Source organism: Scyliorhinus torazame, chromosome 3, assembly GCF_047496885.1.
Source record: "Scyliorhinus torazame isolate Kashiwa2021f chromosome 3, sScyTor2.1, whole genome shotgun sequence".
NCBI classification, from domain to species: domain Eukaryota; kingdom Metazoa; phylum Chordata; class Chondrichthyes; order Carcharhiniformes; family Scyliorhinidae; genus Scyliorhinus; species Scyliorhinus torazame.
The window spans coordinates 188,753,099-188,772,725 of NC_092709.1; the positions used below are offsets into that span (position 1 = coordinate 188,753,099).

At 50.6% G+C, this 19,627-nt stretch overlaps 1 protein-coding gene across 5 annotated transcripts in view; it reads left to right on the forward strand.

The window, feature by feature from the left end:
* The window catches only part of LOC140408853 (putative methyltransferase NSUN7), a 300,900-nt gene that overhangs the window by 109,346 nt on the left and 171,927 nt on the right, over window positions 1-19,627 (forward strand). For all 5 annotated transcript variants that reach the window (XM_072496639.1, XM_072496644.1, XM_072496642.1 and 2 more), the window contains exons 10-11: window positions 11,656-11,773; window positions 17,237-17,360. In XM_072496639.1, coding sequence (XP_072352740.1) covers window positions 11,656-11,773; window positions 17,237-17,360 — 242 coding nt within the window. The remainder of the gene's footprint in view (window positions 1-11,655; window positions 11,774-17,236; window positions 17,361-19,627) is intronic.

The following is a 19,627-nucleotide window of genomic DNA, read 5'->3' on the forward strand; positions in this document are numbered from 1 at the left end:
TTCCAGAAACATATATATAAGCAGATTCAAAGATGCCAGACAATGCTTGGAATACGAGCATTAGCAGGTGATTAAATCTTTACAGATCCAGAGATGGGGTAACCCCAGGTTAAAGAGGTGCGAATTGTGTCAAGCCAGGACAGTTGGTAGGATTTCGTAGGCCAGATGGTGGGGGATGAATGTAATGCGACATGAATCCCAGGTCCCGGTTGAGGCTGCACTCGTGTGTGCAGAACTTGGCTATAAGTTTCTGCTCGGCGATTCTGCGTTGTCGCGGGTCCTGAAGGCCGCCTTGGAGAACGCTTACCCGGAGATCAGAGGCTGAGTGCCCTTGACTGCTGAAGTGTTCCCCAACTGGAAGGGAACATTCCTGCCTGGTGATTGTCGCGCGATGTCCGTTCATTCATTGTCGCAGCGTCTGCATGGTCTCGCCCATGTACCACGCTTCGGGACATCCTTTCCTGCAGCGTATGAGGTAGACAACGTTGGCCGAGTCGCACGAGTATGTACCGCGTACCTGGTAGGTGGTGTTCTCACGTGTAATGGTGGTATCCATGTCGATGATCTGGCACGTCTTGCAGAGATTGCCATGGCAGGGTTGTGTGGTGTCGTGGTCACTGTTCTGAAGGCTGGGTAGTTTGCTGCAAACAATGGTTTGTTTGAGGTTGCGCGGTTGTTTGAAGGCAAGTAGTGGGGGTGTGGTGATGACCTTGGCAAGATGTTCATCTTCATCGATGACGTGTTGAAGGCTGTGAAGAAGATGTCGTAGTTTCGCCGCTCCGGGAAAGTACTGGACGACGAAGGGTATTCTGTCGGCTGTGTCCCATGTCTGTCTTCTGAGGAGCGGAGAAACTACGACATCTTCTTCACAGCCTTCAACACGTCATCGATGAAGATGAACATCTTGCTAAGGTCATCCCCACACCCCCACTACTTGCCTTCAAACAACCGCGCAACCTCAAACAAACCATTGTTTGCAGCAAACTACCCAGCCTTCAGGACAGTGACCACAGCACCACACAACACTGTCATGGCAATCTCTGCAAGACGTGCCAGATCATCGACATGGGTACCACCATTACACGTGAGAACACCACCCACCAGGTACGCGGTACACACTCGTGCGACTCGGCCAACGTTGTCTACTTCATATGCTGCAGGAAAGGATGTCCCGAAGCGTGGTACATTGGCGAGACCATGCAGACGCTGCGACAACGAATGAACGGACATCGCACGACAATCACCAGGCAGGAATGTTCCCTTCCAGTCGGGGAACACTTCAGCAGTCAAGGGCATTCAGCCTCTGATCTCCGGGTAAGCGTTCTCCAAGGCGGCCTTCAGAACGCGCGACAACGGAGAATCGCCGAGCAGAAATTTATAGCCAAGTTCCGCACACATGAGTGCGGCCTCAACCGGGACCTTGGATTCATGTCGCATTACATTCACCCCCCACCATCTGGCCTGCGAAATCCTACCAACTGTCCTGGCTTGACAGAATTCACACCTCTTTAACCTGGGGTTACCCCATCTCTGGATCTGTAAAGATTTAATCACCTGCTAATGCTCACATTCCAAGCATTGTCTGGCATCTTTGAATCTGTCTATATATATGTTTCTGGAACATACCTCTTCATTCACCTGAGGAAGGAGCAGCGCTCCGAAAGCTAGTGACATCAAAACAAACCTGTTGGACTTTAACCTGGTGTTGGAAGACTTCTTACTGTGATCAGAAAAGGTGACTGACCTGTGCTTTCAGTAAATTGGCACAACCACAAAGCCAATTGTTTTTTTGCAGTTTTGTGTTAAAGAAAACTGACTTTGTATTACTCAATACATCAAAAGATGTTCAATGTCCTCTCTCTCCTGAAAGGCAATACATTGGCGATGTAATATCAATGTGATCCTGGAAATGATTGAATTGCAAACAAGGAAACATAGGAACTGGCTTTATTTTATTGATGTCAGACTTTGAAAGCCTCTCGACTTCTGTGGAGACTCAAAGATGATAAATTGCAGATTGTGTTTGCAGCGAGCAATCAGGACAATGATCATAAGGCATAAATTTATAAACTGTGGGATACCATGAAATAAGATCATTTATATTCTGTTGTTATGACTTCTATCTGTAAAAACATCAAGGTGCCTTGTATCATTGCAAATCTACCCAAAATATTGTTTTTTCACAATAACCGCTTGTTTCTTTGCTTTTCGATACAAGGCCCCTGCTGTTTTTCTGTGAAGTTGTACCTATTATTTTTTTTTATTATTTTTTACGGGATGTGGACTTTGCTGGCTAGGCCAGCATTTGTTGCCCATCCCGAATTGCCCTTGAGAGGCTGGTGGTGAGCTGCCTTCATGAACTGCTGCAATCCATGTGGTGTAAGAACACCCACAGTGCTGCTAGGGAGGGAGTTCTGGGTTTTTGATTCAGCGACAGTGAGGGAATGGCGATACGTTTCCAAGTCAGGATGGTGAATGATTTGCAGGGGAATCTCCAGGTGGTGATGTTCCCATGTGTCTGCTGTCCTTGTCCTTTTGATGGTAGCGGTCGTGGGTTTGGAAGGTTACATGTTGCATCACTCTCAGGAGGATACAGAAGTATTTTCTGCAACAATTTACTCTGTATTTAACAGATCCTTGCAGAATTTTTACTTTGTTTTTACCTTTTACCCAAGATCGTCATTTGGGCAACAAATCATTTTAAGTGGTGACAAAATGTGGTTCTTAAGTTTACAGAGATGGATTCTTGAGAAACCTACCGTAACACTTCCAAAAGTTCCAACCAGGAGAAAAAGGAATATTTTTGATTTTGTGGCTTATCGTGCATTTTGGAAATGTGCAAAAGTTCTTAACACAAACTACTTTTGAAGTGCATTCACTGTTGTCATGTCAGTAAAAATAGTTCCAACTGTGAATCAAAAGAACATTCTGTAGAGTGGAAAGTTGAAGAGAGAACATGAAATCAAGAGCATGCATCTGGGGGACTTCAGGGTTGTTGGCAGACAGAGGGTCTTGCGATAAAGTGCGGGCTGTGGTTAAAGATTGTGTAGAAATGAACCAAAACCGGGAGGCGTGGGCAGTCACATTTTGGGAATTACTAAAAATGGTGGTCCGGGGGGGAGATTATCTCGTTCAAGGCACATGCAGATAGGAAAAGGAGGGAGGAATATGAACGGCTAATGAACAAGATAGTTGAGATAGATAGGGAGTACTTGAGGGCGCTAACCACGGAGGGATTGGTGAAGAGGAAAAATTGCAGGGGCAATTCGGTAGGTTGATGACGGGGAGGGCGGTAGGACATCTGCATAGGGCAAGGGGGTGTACAGTACAAATACGGGGAGAAGGAGAGTCGAATATTAGCACAGCTGCTACGAAGGCAGGCCACGTCCAAGGAAATAGTGAAGGTACGGACTAGTTCAGGGGATGTAGTGTTTGGGCAGGGAAGATAAAGAAGGTGTTTAGGGATTATTATAAGGAGCTGTACAGGGCAGACCCCGGGGGTGAAGAGGGGGACATGGGACGGTTTTTAGACAAACTGGAGTTTCCACAGTTGGAGGAAGAGAAGGTGAGGTGGTGGCGGTGAGGAGAGGGGGCAGAATGGGTTAGGATGGAGGAAGAATCCTGTATGGGGAACAAATTGAAGGCTATGGTAACAGCTGCATTGCCAATAGCTCCAAGGAAATGCACGGAGAGCCCGGTGGTGCCGTCCACAGTAAAGGTCTGTAACCAGCTGAAGAAGCATTTCAGGATAGAAGGGGTGTCGATGCTGGCGCCACTGTGCGAAAACCATGTTTTCGAGCCAGCGGAGATAGATGGTACGTATAGGAAGTGGAGAGAAGTGGGGCTGGTTAAGGTGAGGGATCTGTACCTTGAAGAGGGGGTTGCCAGTATAGAGGAACTGGAGGAGAGTGTAGAGCTCCCGAGAGGAAGTTAGTTTAGGTACCTGCAGATAAGGGACTTTACGCAGAAGGTTTGGAAAATATTCCCCAGGTTGTCGAGGTCACCCAGTTGGAGCGACTGCTGCTTCCGGATGTGGAAGGGGAGGGCAACATCGGAGACATTTATGGGTGGCTAGGACAGCAGGAAGTGACGATTGAGGAGAAGTGGGAGGGGGAGCTGGGAGGGGAGATAAACCAGGGAGTACGGAGTGAGGCACTACAAAGTGCAAATGCGACATCCTCGTGCGCAAAGATGAGCCTGATACAGTTCAAGGTGGTACACAGGGTACAAATGACTCGGGCAAGAATGAGTGAGTTCTTCCAGGGTGTGGCAGACGTGAGAAGTGTGGGCGGGAGCTAGAGAATCACGCACATAGGTTCTGGGGCTGTGAAAAGCTGGAGAGATTCTGGGCGGGAGTGTTTGCGCCGCTAACAAGGATAGTGGGGGAGAAGGTTGAGCCGGACCCTTTGGTGGCGATCTTTGGGATATCGGAAAGGCCGGAGCTGTTGGAGGGGAGGAAGGCCACGTGTGGCCTTAGCCTCTCTGATTACCCGGTGAAGAATTCTGTTGGAGTGGCGGTCAGCAACGCTGCCGGGGGTGGCGGCCTGGCTGGGGGACTTATAAGACTTTCTATGGCTGGAAAAGATCAAGCTAGGAATTAAGGGGTTCAGCGGTGGGCTTCGAGGCAAGGTGGGGGATGCTCGTGGCTATGTTCGAGTAGCTGTTCATCGTGGGTGTGGAGGGTGGGGGGGGGGGGGGGGGGAGGTGAGGAGGGGGTGAAAAAGAGAACATTTTTCACCAACTGTATAATTGTGTGTTGGGGAGTTTGCTTCCCGAATTGTTTATGTTTTGTAACCTTTTTATATAAGTTTGGAATAAAATACATGGGTCGGGATCGTTGTGAAATGTGTAGAGCTGGACCAGACACAGAAAACGTTTTGGTAACCCACAGCATCTGATCTATCTCCAGCCATCTAGACTTAATTTGCCCCTAACTAAGATATGTCAGGGTAAGAGAGTGAGGCTCTCGATGCACAACCATCCCTTTCTATAATCAAATTTCTTTTTTAAATTACATTTTTTCCAATTAAGAGGCAATTTAGCGTGGCCAATCCACCTATCTGTACATGTTTGGGTTGTCGGGGTGAAACCCAGGCAGACACATGGAGAATGTGCAAACTCCACATGGACAGTGGCCCAGGGCCAGGATTCAAAACCGGTTCATCAGCGCCGTAGGTTGCTGTGCTAACCACTGTGCCACCGTTCTGCCCTTCTATAATCAAATTGAAGCATTAAGTCATGTTCATCATCTTTTACCAAACACTCCCGATGATGAACATGGCCACCTTTGCCTCGAAAGACAGACAAAAATTATCTTTGGATTACTTAGTAAATGAAGAGTCAATAGTTAGGTCATGGACTCTTCCATCTATCAGTGAACTCCTTCTGTTAAAAATTCAACTTTATGACACTGATGATTGTCTCCTAAATGTTCCTCAATTGACCCTTAATCCACCGGAACCACATCATTTCCCAGAACTAGCAATGCACCTTTCTTCATTGGGCCAGAAACATAATAATCTAGAAAATTCTCCTGAATAGACTTCATAACTTCTTCCCCCTCTCTTCCCTTTACACTGTTACAATCTCAATCGATATTAAGGCAATTATAGCCCCAATTATAACTTGTATTCTGCTTGCATCTTAGAATCATAGAATCGCTGTAATTTCCTTGCAGATTATTTTCCTAGATCGTTCCCGCTGTACGATGACTATAGAATCTACCCGGCAATGAAATTACACCTCTATTGCGTCTTAGTTCTAACCAAATAGATTCTCTTTGACCCTTGAATGGAATATTCTCCTCAATGAAAACTGCTGCCACGTCCTTTATTTCTATCCCGATCGTTCCTGAACATGTTGGCCTGGATTTTTACTCCTGAGGCAGATGCATAGGGTTGGGATATTTCCTTGGGGGAGGGGGGTCCGGCACACCACTCCCAGAGACAATGTCCGTGGCTGCTGAGTGCAAAGGCAAAGAGTTTCAAAGGCCCGTCTCGGTTCGTTGAGACTATTTTCCAGATGTTTGTTAAATATTGGGCACTCAACGTTTGCACCCCTTCACCAACTCATAACAACCCATGCCCCCCACATACCCCTCTAGCCCCTGTTGCCAACACTTCCATTCCATGCCCCCCAGCCCAATAGCCCCTATGCTAAGTTAATGCCAACTCCCCACCCACCACCCTTTGTGCTTGCATCCTCCATGTCGACTTACCCAGTATCTATCAAAGGCAGACCTGACTTGTCATGTTGAGACATGGTAGCACAGTGGTTAGCAGTGTTGCTTCACAGCGCCAGGGTCCCAGGTTCGATTCCTGGCTTGGGTCACTGTCTGTGCGGAGTTTGCACGTTCTCCCCGTGACTCTGTGGGCTTCCTCCGGGTGCTCCAGTTTCCTCCCACAAGTCCCGAAAGACGTGCTTGTTAGGTAAATTGGACATTCTGAATTTTCCCTCAGTGTACCCGAACATGCACCGGCATATGACGACCAGAGGATTTTTCATATCATAGAATTTACAGTGCAGAAGGAGACCATTCGGCCCATCAAGTCTGCACCAGCTCTTGGAAAGAGCACCCTACCCAAGTTCAGCACCTCTACCCTATCCCCATAACCCAGTAACCCCACCCAACACTAAGGGCAATTTTGGACACTCAGGGCAATTTATCATGACCAATCCACCTAACCCGCACATCTTTGGACTGTGGGAGGAAACCCACGCACACACGGGGAGGATGTGCAGACTCCGCACAGACAGTGACCCAAGCCGGAATCGAACTTCAGACCCTGGAGCTGTGAAGCAATTGTGCTATCAACAATGCTACCGTGCTGCCCGCTTTTCGCAGTGTTAATGTAAGCCTACTTGTGACAATAATAAAGATCATATTATAAATATAATAAAGCTCTAAATATCTATTACAGGCTTCACAACATAAAAGATATTAATTCATGAAAGCCCATTCAATACATTTAAATAATTTTGACTGCTCAGTCCCTTATAAAAACAAACAATTGTATTTGTAACCCCACATCAAAGACATGTATCCATTAATAACCACTTTGAGCTGTCATTCAAATTGAGAGATATCTTTGTTTAACCTAAGAAAATGTGCCTGAATAGTTCTTTACAACCTCTGAACAAAAACTCACAGTAGCTTGCGATGTGATTAACTCAGAAGATTAGTTTATTTCACATTCAAAAACCTTGGGGAGGGGTCTACACAACCTCCTACTCCACTACACGTGCACACACACACACACACACACTCCCATACTCATTGTTATGGGCCAGAGATTAGAGAACACCAAAGTATATCATGAAGTTCACCTGACCCACAACTTTTAATAGATTGTGGTATAGGGAGCACACGGCCCACTCTACAGGTGTGGTACAGCAGAAATGGAAAAGTATTTTTTTAAAGCAAAACAATGTTTATTCTATGAACTCAAGTTAACCTTTTTAAAACATAGTGAACATCTTAGCAACCATTAATTCAAATACATCCCCCAAAGAATACAACACTACATAATCGTTTAAGCTTTCCTTTTAACATCCATAAAACTTAAAACACCTTTTATCAGAAGCACATTAGGTTTACATTCACTACTGAGAACATTTATAATTCTGAATTCACCAAATGATCAAGAGACAGTCTTTTCATGGCAGAGATCAACAGTACACCTGCTCTGACTGGCTTCAGCTCCAACACTGAAAACGAAACTAAAACACACCCTGCAGCAAACAGCCTAAAATGAAAGTAATAAGCTGACAGACAGCCCAGCTCCACCCACTCTCTGGCATCACTGCAGTAGTAAACACCCACTCTCACTACAGATATTTATATACACACCCATTTATAAACACCCATTTCTTAAAGGTACTCTCACATGACACTCATATTCACCCCACATCACACACACACTATACTATACACAACACAACCCTCCCACGCCCTTGCACACAGCCCCTATGCTCCAAACAGTGGAGGGGGGGGGGGATAGTAAAATGAGGTTTACAGTGCAAGAACCACAGGACTGATCCATGTGATTTCCAGAGTCCAAAGTCAGAGTCCAATGAGGAATCCTATTACATAGGAGTTCGAGTTCAATCGGCTGAAGACTGGAATTGTATGTTTGCTTTTCAGTTGGTGCTGACCACAAGGTGAAGGAGGAAAACAGAAACTTGGTCAGTTCTGCAGCGATGGTACCAGCAGAGACAGATTTTGAGGTACAGACTCTTGTTCTGCCTGAAGGAGTCTGCTTCTTGCCTCACCAGTTGGATGTTAAAACAGCAGACTGAGGATTTTTCAGTTCTCAAAGGCATATAGAAATTTCAGAATGGTCATCGAGTCATATGATCTTCTTTCTCCACAATCACTGCAAAAGGATGTTTATCCAGTGTTTGGAACTGGCTTTGATTTCAGGACTGTAAATGTCCCAGTCATTAGCGGTTGAAAGGGTTACCATCCATATTGAGGGTCTGGTGTCAGGAAGCCATTGTCTAGACCCACTGACTCTGTCAGCAAGGTTAACTTATCAGATGCAAATGGTGTCCCTTTGTTTCCTTTTTGAATGGGCTTGGACAGTCCCAGGTGTGATATGAAACTGTTAGCAGTTTTACAAACAGCGGGGTGGCACCAGTGCCATGTCCAGGCAGACTTGGCACCAGGTGGAGAAGGAAGATACCCACTCCCAGTGGCTGTCAAGGTCACTGCGGCCCTGAGCTTTTACGCCTCAGAATCATTCCAGGTTTCAAGCGGGGACTTGTGTGGCATCTCCCAACCAAGAGCCCACAAGTGCATCCGTTAATTCACGGATTCCCTATAAACTTTGAACTGGACCAAGCCCCACAAGATGCCCGGGCAGCAGGATTCTCCGCCATCGCTGGGATGCCACAGGTCTCGGGGTAATAGATGGCATGCATGTCACCTTGTGCGCACCGGGACGTCAGGGAGTGACCTACATCAACAGGAAGGGGTTTCACTCCATGAACGCCCAACTTGTATGTGGCCACCACATGAAGATCATGCACGTGTGTGCACGTTTCCTGGGAGTGTGCACGATAGCTACATCCAGGGACACTCAGATCCCCGGCATCTTTGAGGGATACCCCAGGGTGACTGTTTGGCACTTGAGAGATAAGGGGTACCCACTGAGGTCCTGATTAATGATGCCAGTGCCAAGGCTGGTGATGGATGTGGAGACCCGATATAACGAGGCCCATGAGGCCATCCGGGCTGTTATTGAGCGGTGCATTGGACTGCACTGAGAGGACACTAATGGATAAGATGGGAAAGGGGTGGGGGTTCCGATGCCTCGACCACTCTGGTGGTGCACTGCAGTACACCACCCAGAGGGTCGCCCGCACCACAACCTGGCACAGCAGCAGGGCGACGTGCTGGAGGTGGAGGAGGAACAACATGCGACCACCTCCGGGGAGGAGGACGAGGAGGCGCCAGACCAAGAGGGGCTGGAGGACTAGCCCGGGGAGGACCTGCAGGACCAGCCGGAGAATGGAGGACAGGCGGTAGCGGTGAGGGCCCGGCAAGCCTGGAGGGCCAGGGAGGTCCTCATCCTCGCCCACTTCACATAGGACATGGCTAAGTCTGTCATCACACCCCCTCCCACCCACTGTCCTGCCACATCCTTTCCCCCATCACCCAGGAGGGTGATGATAACCCGCTGTGAGCTGTGCACTGGTGCTCCTCACTATGCCATAGTCTGACTCCTGTCTGCCAAGTGGTGCTCGTGCCCATCACCTGTATGTGATGTGCCTTGGGTGGGGTTGGGAGGGGCAGATCCAGGAGCACCATGCCCGGGGGGGGCTGGGGCAGGTGGTTGAAGGCCAGCCTGCATTGCGGACTAACGTGCCAGAGGCATCACATGTTACAGGTGCAACGTTTTTTATTGTTGTACAATAGTGACTCCCTACTGCCTCATGCCCCTGATAGTGCCTCTCTGGCTTCCACACCCCCCCCCCCCGTCCCCCCCCCCACCCACCCCTTCCCCATCTTACCCATTCCAGTGTCCTCTCAGTGATTCTCTACCTGCTTACACCTTCATGCCCTGCCACTACGTCTAGGTGTTTCCCCAGGTGGAAGCAGCCTGCTGCTTCCACATCCTGTGGCCTTTAATGCCCTTGATGGGTGTCCTCTATTATGGTGACATCCTCGGAGCTCTCCTCAGTGGTGTTCATTTGGGGGGGGGGACACCACCCCAGATGGGCCGGCGTGATTGGATGGAGATCCTGTGGGAGAGTGGACATGTGGCCAGTGGAGGGCAGGTTCAACATGCCGGTATATGCAACTCATATGTGACTGGTCCTCTGGGTGGGGGCTGCTGGTCACTCACCTCTGCGGCACAGGCCAATCTTGACCGTTGGTGCCGTTCTGACCCCGGCACCACCGCATGCTCCAGGGGCAGTTCCTCCTAGGGGGTGAAGACTCTTATGACTGGCACCCCACTACCTGCATGGACCCTCTCCGTCTGTTCTGGGCCAGCCTGTCCTGTCGGGACACAGAGGGCATTGTGAGCCAGACGCATAATGCACCGGGGGGTGCGGGGGGAGAGGGGGGGGGGGGGGCACGCAGCACATTGGTGGGCATTCGTGAGCACCACTGCTGGACATGCATGGGGTGGGACGTGGCATGGGCAGGGGGTGTGCCAGGCGCATGGTTGTCCTGGGGGTACAGTTGATAGGCAGGGCCGATACCAACTCAGCCATGTGGCCTGGTGGAGGTTATTTAGGTTTCTGCAGCACTGTGTGCCAGTCTTCTGGGCCATGCTCTCCGTGCTGACGGCCGCTGACACTTCCTCCCAGAGCCCCTCGGGGGAACAGGGTTGCGACTCCACTGTGTCCAGCAAGCGGGCCAGGTCAGCATCCCTGAATCTTGGAGCCGGTCTACTTGGTGACACGGCTCACGGCTGAAAGCTATGTGGGCCTACCTTTGCGGGATCGATTGAAGTGCCGCTCCCCTTCGTTAGCGGGTCTGGTGAGGATGGACCCAGCGGTCATTTGCGGCATGAAGCCCATGGAGCCTCGTTAAGTGGACGAATTAACACTAGGTACCGGTAATGGCCTCAACGGGTTTATCGTTGGGAATCTTGCGGCAGTTCCTGCTCGCTCCCACACTTAGAAACCTTTCTGTTAGATTGCGTCCTCGGTATCACTTCTCACACAAGGATTTAGACATTTGGAACTTTTCTTCTGCAAATGAACTGATTTTTGAATTATTGTTAACAAAAGATACTAAAGGATATGGGGCAAGGACAGGTATGTGATGTTGAGCCATAGATCCGTTATGATCACATTGAATAGTGGAACAAGGTTAAGGGATGAAATAGCCTACTCCTGTTTCCATATTCCTATGTTAGGACAGATTCCAATAAATGTATTGTATTTAATAAACAAATGAAATATTTACTTAGCCATTTCTCACTTATTCTATTTCCATCACATTCCATTTATCTTCATATTGACATAAAATTTTTGTCATAAGCCAGAGATAGATGAAAAACAAATATTTAGCTGTAGGTTTAAGAAAATATTTGAACTATGGTGCACAATATATGTAAGAACATTTAAATTAGTAATGATTTTGCCGAATTATATTTGCAGGATCTTTTTCTAAAATTAAGCTCATGTGTCTTTCAATAGTTCCGAAGGTCCAAGCCATTGTGTATTCCACATGTTCAGTTTACCCTGAAGAAAATGAGGATGTGATCAAGCCAGTATTGGGAAGGAAAATAGAAGGAGCCAGAGTACAACCTTACAGGTACGCTATATACAAAACATCACCTGCATTCGCACAAACAAAATTGTAAACATTCTAATATTATGCCAGAACAAAAATAAGAATCTATATTTATATATAATATATGTATATATGCTATCAAATTATCAGACTTTATATGGCATTTTTAATTTCCCAGCATAATAGTTGCTCACTGGTGCAGAAGAACCATTGAACAAACTGAATGTGTAGTATATATTGTACAAGCACTTATCACAATAACTGATGTTTTATTGAGATTCATTGTCGATAGTTTTTTGGTAAAATACCTTTGGCTGGATACTCCGTTCCTGAGACAAATTCGTGGATTCATGGATTTCTGTGACAGCAAAACTGGCATTGCACCTGGACTGATTCAATAACCGTTAAGGGGCTAGCACCGGCGCTATGCGGAACACAATCCATTCCAATGAGAAATGGTGCCAGATTCACCAGGTTCGTGAGTGAGACTCGGGAGGCTGACAAGCTGCAACCGCATATACACACTTCATTCCCCACGCGCACCATCCCACCCAACACGATGGTAGCGAGGAGAGCAGCTCCCCGCTTCACGGACGCCGAGCTTGAGATGCTGTGGAACGGGGGCAGGCGACCCTGTAGCCTTGCCAGGGAAGGAGGCTGCCAGCCGCTGCCGTTGGCCAGGCTTGGTGCAGGTGGCGGAGGTCATCAGCGCCGTGAGCAACACCACCCGGACAGGCCAGCAGTGCAAGAAGAAACAGCACAATCTATTCAGGGCGGCCAAGGTGAGTAGGCAGCACTGTGCCCCTGGCAAAAACCCCCATCCCACACACCCGTAACCCCACAACCCTCCACCTGGAGGGCGGCCGAATCCCCACCCTGCATCACATGCCGGCACCCATACCGGCCGCCATGGCCAGGTTCTCTGGCCACTGAAGCCACCAACCACCCACCCCCTGGGCTGCATTCGACGGACTGTCCAACACTGTGTTTCCTGTCCCCCCCACCTCCCAACCAGAATCCCAGGTGCCGACGAAAATGATACCAACACGGGCGAGGGCCATCAACCCAAATCCAAGGACACCCCGGAGCTCGTGAACAAGGACGACACACATTTCCCATTAAAGGTGTCTCCAAAAGCCTCCACCATCCCAGAGACACTCATCTTGGTTGGGAATGTTGGTGAGGAGTCTCCTGGGGCACTATCTGGTGTGTACCAGACACATGCTCCAGTATGTCCAAGGCCTGGGGGACTCTGTGCAGGTGGTGGCCGAGGCCAAGGACAAGGCTGCCCTCACACAGGCAGCCAAGTACCAGGGCCACCTGGATATTGCAGCGGCACTCCTGAGTGTGGCGCTGACACAGTGGGCCATGGCTGAGATTGTTGGCATTGGCCAGGCGCTGGCCGACATGACGCAGACCCAGAGGAAGGTGGCCCAGTCCCAGAGGGAGATGGAGCAGTCACTGGCTGATGCGACCCAGACCCAGAAGGTGGTGGCACAGTTGCAACGTGATGTGGCGCCGTTCCAGATGGAGGTGGTCCATTCCCTGTGCTCCATGGCCGCAAGCATGCAGACTCTGGCCGAGATGGCAGCGGGCCTCCAGGACTGGCAGCACCAGGTGGCGGGGGAGCCTCCGGTTAGCTCCACTCGCACCCTCGTCCCATGGAGTAGCCCTGGAGCCAACGGGCACCCCGAGGGAGGAGGAGGTGATGGGGCTCGTGCCGGTGGCTCCCGCAAGGGAGGTGCCGGAACACCCCAGCACCTTAGACCCCCCACCCCTCCTGTCTCTAGCGCATCACATGGGCAACAGGCAGAACAGGGGAACACCACACCACCTGGGACACCCGAGCAGTTACCGGCCCCATCCAGGCCGGGTTTCCACAGAAGACGGCTGCCAAAGGGGACCCAGGTCACAAGGCCACCTCCACTCCTGATGTAGCGTCTGGGGATCCACCTAGGCGTAGCATTAGGGCCCGTAAGGCCAGAAAAGTAGACACCAGTTAAGTTGGCAGGGGTGGAGGGCACACTTTAGCAATAGGGGCTAGGGCACAAATCTGTAAATATGTTTTCACATGAAACATCTGTGCACATGTTACAACCTGCTTTGGTGGCCTGGGCTGGCTGTACGTGGGGATGGGGCGGGGAAGAATGGGCAGACATTGGGGGTCACACAGGTGGAAGGTGAAACGTGCTACCGTGGGCAGGAGTCAGACCTCCTCATATGATGCGGAGCACCAGAGCTCATCACAGAGCGGGTTGTCATCATCCTCCATCCCATGGACCAGACCCGCTGTTGCTCCCAATCCAGGGCGGCAGGTATGTATCATGGAGGGGTTGCAGGCGGCTGGGTGGCCGGGGAGAATGGGATGCGGTTTATTAAGATCGACCTGTCACCTGCAGGTGCTCGTAGAGCGACAAGCATCCCGTCAGTCACCCCCTGGACCTCGGCGATAGTGGCAAACCCTGCTGCCCGGGCATCTTGGTGGGCTCAGTCCACATTGAAATGGATGTACTGTGCCGAATGGGTATATAGGGCCTCCGTGACGGTGCGGATGCATCTGTGCACCGAGCTCTGAGGTCTCAGACAGGACCCCTCTCGGTGTCTGGAAGGCGCCGTGGCGTAAAGGTTTAGGGCGACTGTCACCTTGACGGCCACGGGGAGCGGGTGTCCTGCCCCATTCGCCCGGCGCACCATGCCTAACAGCTACACCACACTGTCCCAATACTGAGCCAGAGTCTTCAATGGAATGCCCAGTCCAGCAGGTCCTCAAATGATGGGCGCTGCCGGTACACACGAGGCCTAATGCGGCACCTCCTTTGTACCTCCTCCTCCTCGGCCTGTTGGGCAGCTGGCTCTTCATCCTCAGAGGCTGCCCCCTGTTCCTCTGGGACAGGCTCCGCTGCTGCAGCTTCGCCCTCCTCAAACAACTCCAGCTTGTACAGCTGCAGTGCATCCCCCAGTAGTAGGCTCGGAGGCCCCCGTCCGGCGCACCCCTGTAGGGGTTACTGTGGGCATTGGCCATGTGATGCCATGCCGGCAGGTGGCCACCGGTTTGGTGGGAGATAGGGGCGGAGGGTGGGTACAGGGGTGAAGGGTGGGGGATAGGGTGCGGGTAATGTGGGGGCACCCCTAATGGCTGGTGGCACTCTGCAGAACCAGGGGCCAAGTTGGATGGTCAGTAGCTGGCCCCCACGGGACTGGGCAATGTCCAGGCATGTACTGCCATTGCCAGGGCCTGCAAGGCAGCCATCTGAGATCCCAGACAGGACCCCACTCGGTGTCTGGAAGGACCCGTGGCGTCGGGAATTCCCCCCAGTGGAAGCGGAGAATCGCAGAGGCCCCAGAGAATACCGGGTCATACCAGTTAATGATATCAAATGGCATTTACTGTATGTGCAGACTGGAATGCTTTGACATGGCTGTCGAGGCACGCGAGAATTGCGATTTGGCATGAACCCTGTGTTTGCCACGATTTTGGCGTCAAAACCGATTCTCCACCCATTCGCCTTTCCCGATTTCGGCATCGGCCGAAGGAGAATTCCGCCCCATGTGTCACGTCAAGCCAATTTTGCAAACTGTGCCAGAAAATAAGTCAAACAGATTGCACTCAATTCTTGTGATTTAATGCACGTCATATAGCAGCCATAACACTTCCATTAAATTGGCATGAGGAGCCTTGGGAAATAGCATTTCAAGTGGTGTGGAAAGTTGCATGGCTGTGTGCCAATAATCAAAAAACTGGATACATCTAACCTGGCCAATTATCTCCTGATCAGTCTATTTCCATTATCGGCAAAGTGATTGAAGTCAGTAGTAATACCTGATCATGAGTGTTCAGTTTGGGATCTGCAAGAATCACTTACAGATATTGCCACAGCCTTGATCCAAAATGGAACATGAGCTGAATACCAGAGGTGAGAGTAATTGCTCCTGACAGGGCAGCATTAGGCTAACTAAGGCAGACAAGGGCTCAGTAAAATTGAGTTTATTAAGATTAAAAACGAAATTTTCCAATGGTTGTGATAATTAACGTAAATTAAGGGGCTGGATTCTCTCATCTGGGGACTAAGTCCCCACTCCGGCGGGAAAACCGGCACCGACCACTCCGGCGTCAACAGCCCCCGAAAGTGCGGAATTCTCTGCATTTTCTGGGGCTAGGTGGACGGCGGAGGGGTTGGCGCCGCTCCAGCTGGCGGCGAAGGGACAGCGTGAGTTTGTGCATGCACCGAAGGGCCGGCGTGATCTTGCACATGCGCGGAACGGCCGGCGTGATTCCACGCATGCGCAGACCAGCCGGCGTATTTTGCCGCATTCGCGGGGGGTTCGAGCCGGCCCCTGTAGGACTCCGCCATGGCCGGTGGGGAAGCAAGAAGTGATCCCATGGAACAAGGCCACCCGTAGATCGGTGGGTCCCAATTGCAGGCCTGGCCACCGTGCCCCCCTCCTCCCCCCCCGTGGTCGGATCCCCCCCGCACCTCCCCGAGGACCGCCCATGCATACTCACTAGCCAGGTCCCGCCGGTACGTGAGTTGAGTGATTCACGCCGGCGGGACTGGCCAATAATGGACGGCCACTTGGCCCATCGGGGCCTGGAGAATCGCCGAATGGGCCGCTGCCAACGGCCCCTGACCGGCGTGGCGGGAGTCCCGCCCCCGCCCGACAAACGGCGCCGGAGAATACGGCAGCCGGCGTTGGGGCGGGATTTGTGCTGCCCCCTGGGTATTCTCCGACCCGGCGGGGGGTCAGAGAATCCCGCCCATGATGTTTGTGATTTTTAGGGGGCAACCTTTGCAGCCCAGAAAGAAGTGTTTTTGAGGGTACCATCTTACCTCAGCCAGTTTCTTCTTTCCAAATGCTCCTCTGTCTGGTGAGGGTCCTTTGCTACAGTATTAATCTCTGCCGCTTCTTATAAGTCATTATAATAATAATCTTTATTGTCACAAGTAGGCTTACATGTACTCTGCAATGAAGTTCCTGTGAAAAGCTCCTAGTCGCCATATTCCGGCGCCTGTTCAGGTATACAGAGGGAGAATTCAGAATGCCCAAATTACCTAACAGCACGTCTTTCGAGACTTGTGGGAGGAAACTGGACCACCCGGAGGAAACCCACGCAGACACGAGGAGAATGTACAGACTCCGCACAGACAGTGGCCCAAGCCGGGAATCGAACCTGGGACCCTGGCGCTGTGAAGCAACAGTGCTAACCACTCTTGCTACTTTTAATGGGTGCATATCCATAGAGAATCTCCCGGATGGAAAATCTTCTTAAAATCTGTAGTCATTTTGGGTAGTCAGTGTTTGTAGGTAGCATCTGTTTCCCAGGAGTGATCTTATTACAGGTGAATCCCCTCAGTTAATGTTCTTGCCTTTTCTTTGTTTTCAAACAAACATTTGCCACAAATGAGTTAGAAGAGCCTCAACATATGCCCAAATGTTCTAATTTTTAAAACCAGCTTCAAGCTGTCCTATTTTTGTTTTTTACAGGCTAAGTGCTCCTGTTATTCCCTTATGTTGTCCATCGGAAATAACGTGCGCAGCTGACAAGTTCTTCAAAATTGAACCATCTGAACAAGTCAATGGGTGTTTTATTGCTGTATTAACTCGAGAGGTGGGTTCACGTAGATTTTATTACGCACATTTTTGCCTATTCATCTGAACTGCAGTTCCAAATAAAATACATCCCACCATCTAAATGTGGAGGGCAACATTAATTGTTGGAGTATTTGAATTTTAATGAAACAGATGTTTTCCATAGACTTTGTAATAATATTCATTATATAACGTACATTTAAAAATTGAGTATTTAGCAAAATATTTATTTTTTTGGACTAAATTGCATAATATTAAACAGTGGAAACATGGGGCTAGATTCTCCGCCCCGCCGTGCCACATCTCAGGTTCACCCTACCGGCGGGATATTTTACACCGGCCAGTCAATGGTGTTTCTCATTGTGGGGCAGCTCCACGCCATCGGGAAACCCCCGGGCTGCTGGCAAAACGGAGCATCCCGCCGGCGGAGAATCCAGCCCATCGTCTCTGCCGGTCCTCTGAAAGAGCATTTCACCTTGTGCCATTCCTCTGCCTTTTCTCCATAGTCTTTTCAGGTAATGATTCAATTCATTTTTGAAAGCTTCAAATGAGTCTCCACCACATTCCCAGGCAGTGCATTCCAAACCCTAACCACTTGCTGCATGCACCTTTCTTGTCGCTAATCCTTCTTTTTTCCAATTACCTTAAGTCTGTGACCTCTGGTTCCCGATCCTTCCACCAATGGGAACCATTTCTCCTCAGCTGTCCAGAGTCCTCATGTTTTTGAATGCCTCTATTAAATTTACTCTCAATCTTCTTTCCTCCCAAGGAAAACAGTCTCAACTTATTCCGGCAATAGTCTAGAACTTGCCGTGTCCCTAGCCAAACTGTTCCAGTACAACTGCAACACTGGCATTTACCCAGCAATGTGGAAAATTGCCCAGGTGTGTCCTGTACACAAGAAACAGGACAAATCCAACCTGGACCTGGCATCAAGGCAGTATTTGATTGTGTATGGCATCAAGGAGCCTAAGGAAAATTGGAGTCAGTGGGAATCAGGGAAAACTCTCCACTGGTTGGAGCCATACCTGACACAAAGGAAGATGGTTGTGGTTGTTGGAGGTCAATCATCTCAGCTCCAGGGCATCACTGCAGGAATTCCTCAGGGTAGTGTCCGAGGCCCAACCATCTTTAGCTGCTTCATCAATGTCCTTCCTCCATCATAAAGTTAGAGGTGGGGATGCTTGCTGATGACTACACAATGTTCAGTACCATTTGTCACTCCTCAGATAATGAAGCAGTCCATGTCCAAAAGCAGCAAGACCTAGACAATATCCAGACTTGGGCTGACAAGTGGCAAGTTACATTCGTGCCACACAAGTGCCAGACAATGACCATCTCCTACAAGAGGATCAAAGCATCGCCTCATGATGTGCAATGGCATTAACATCACTGAATCCCCACTATTAACATCCTATGGGTTACCGTTGACCAGCAACTGAACTGGACGAGCCATATAAATGCTGTGGCTGCAGGAGCAGGTCAAAAGCTAGGAATCCTGTGGCAATGAAGGGGTGGTGGAGATGATGGAAACCTTCTGAGTCCCCAAAGCCTGTCCACCATCTACAAGTCACAAATCTGGGGCGAGATTCTCCGACGCCCCGACGGGTCGGAGAATCGCCGGGGGTTGGCGTGAATCACGCCCCCGCCGGTTGCCGAATTCTCCGGCACCGGAGATTCGGCAGGGGCGGGAATCGCGGTGCGCCGGTTGGCGGGCCAACCCCCGCGATTCTCCGGCCCGCATGGGCCGAAGTCCCGCCGCTAAAATGCCTGTCCCGCCGGCGTAGATTAAACCACCTACCTTACCGGCGGGACAAGGCGGCGCGAGCGGGCTCCGGGGTCCTGGGGGGGCGGCGGGGCGATCTGGCCCCGGGGGGTGCCCCCACGGTGGCCTGGCCCGCGATCGGGGCCCACCAATCCACGGACAGGCCTGTGCCGTGGGGGCACTCTTTCCGACCCCCCTCCGCCACGGTCTCCACCATGGCGGAGGCGGAAGAGACGCTCTCCACTGCGCATGCGCGGGAATGCCGTCAGCGGCCGCTGACGCTTCTGCGCATGCGCCGCCCGGAGATGTCATTTCCGCGCCAGCTGGTGGGGCACCAAAGGCCTTTTCCGCCAGCTGGCGGGGCGGAAATTCGTCCGGCGCCGGCCTAGCCCCTTAAGGTTGGGGCTCGGCCTCCAAAGATGCCCGACTGATTTGCGCCGTTTTGGGCGTCAGTCGGCGGACATCGCGCCGTTTCCGGAGAATTTCGCCCCAGAAGTGTAATTGAATACTGTCCACTTGCC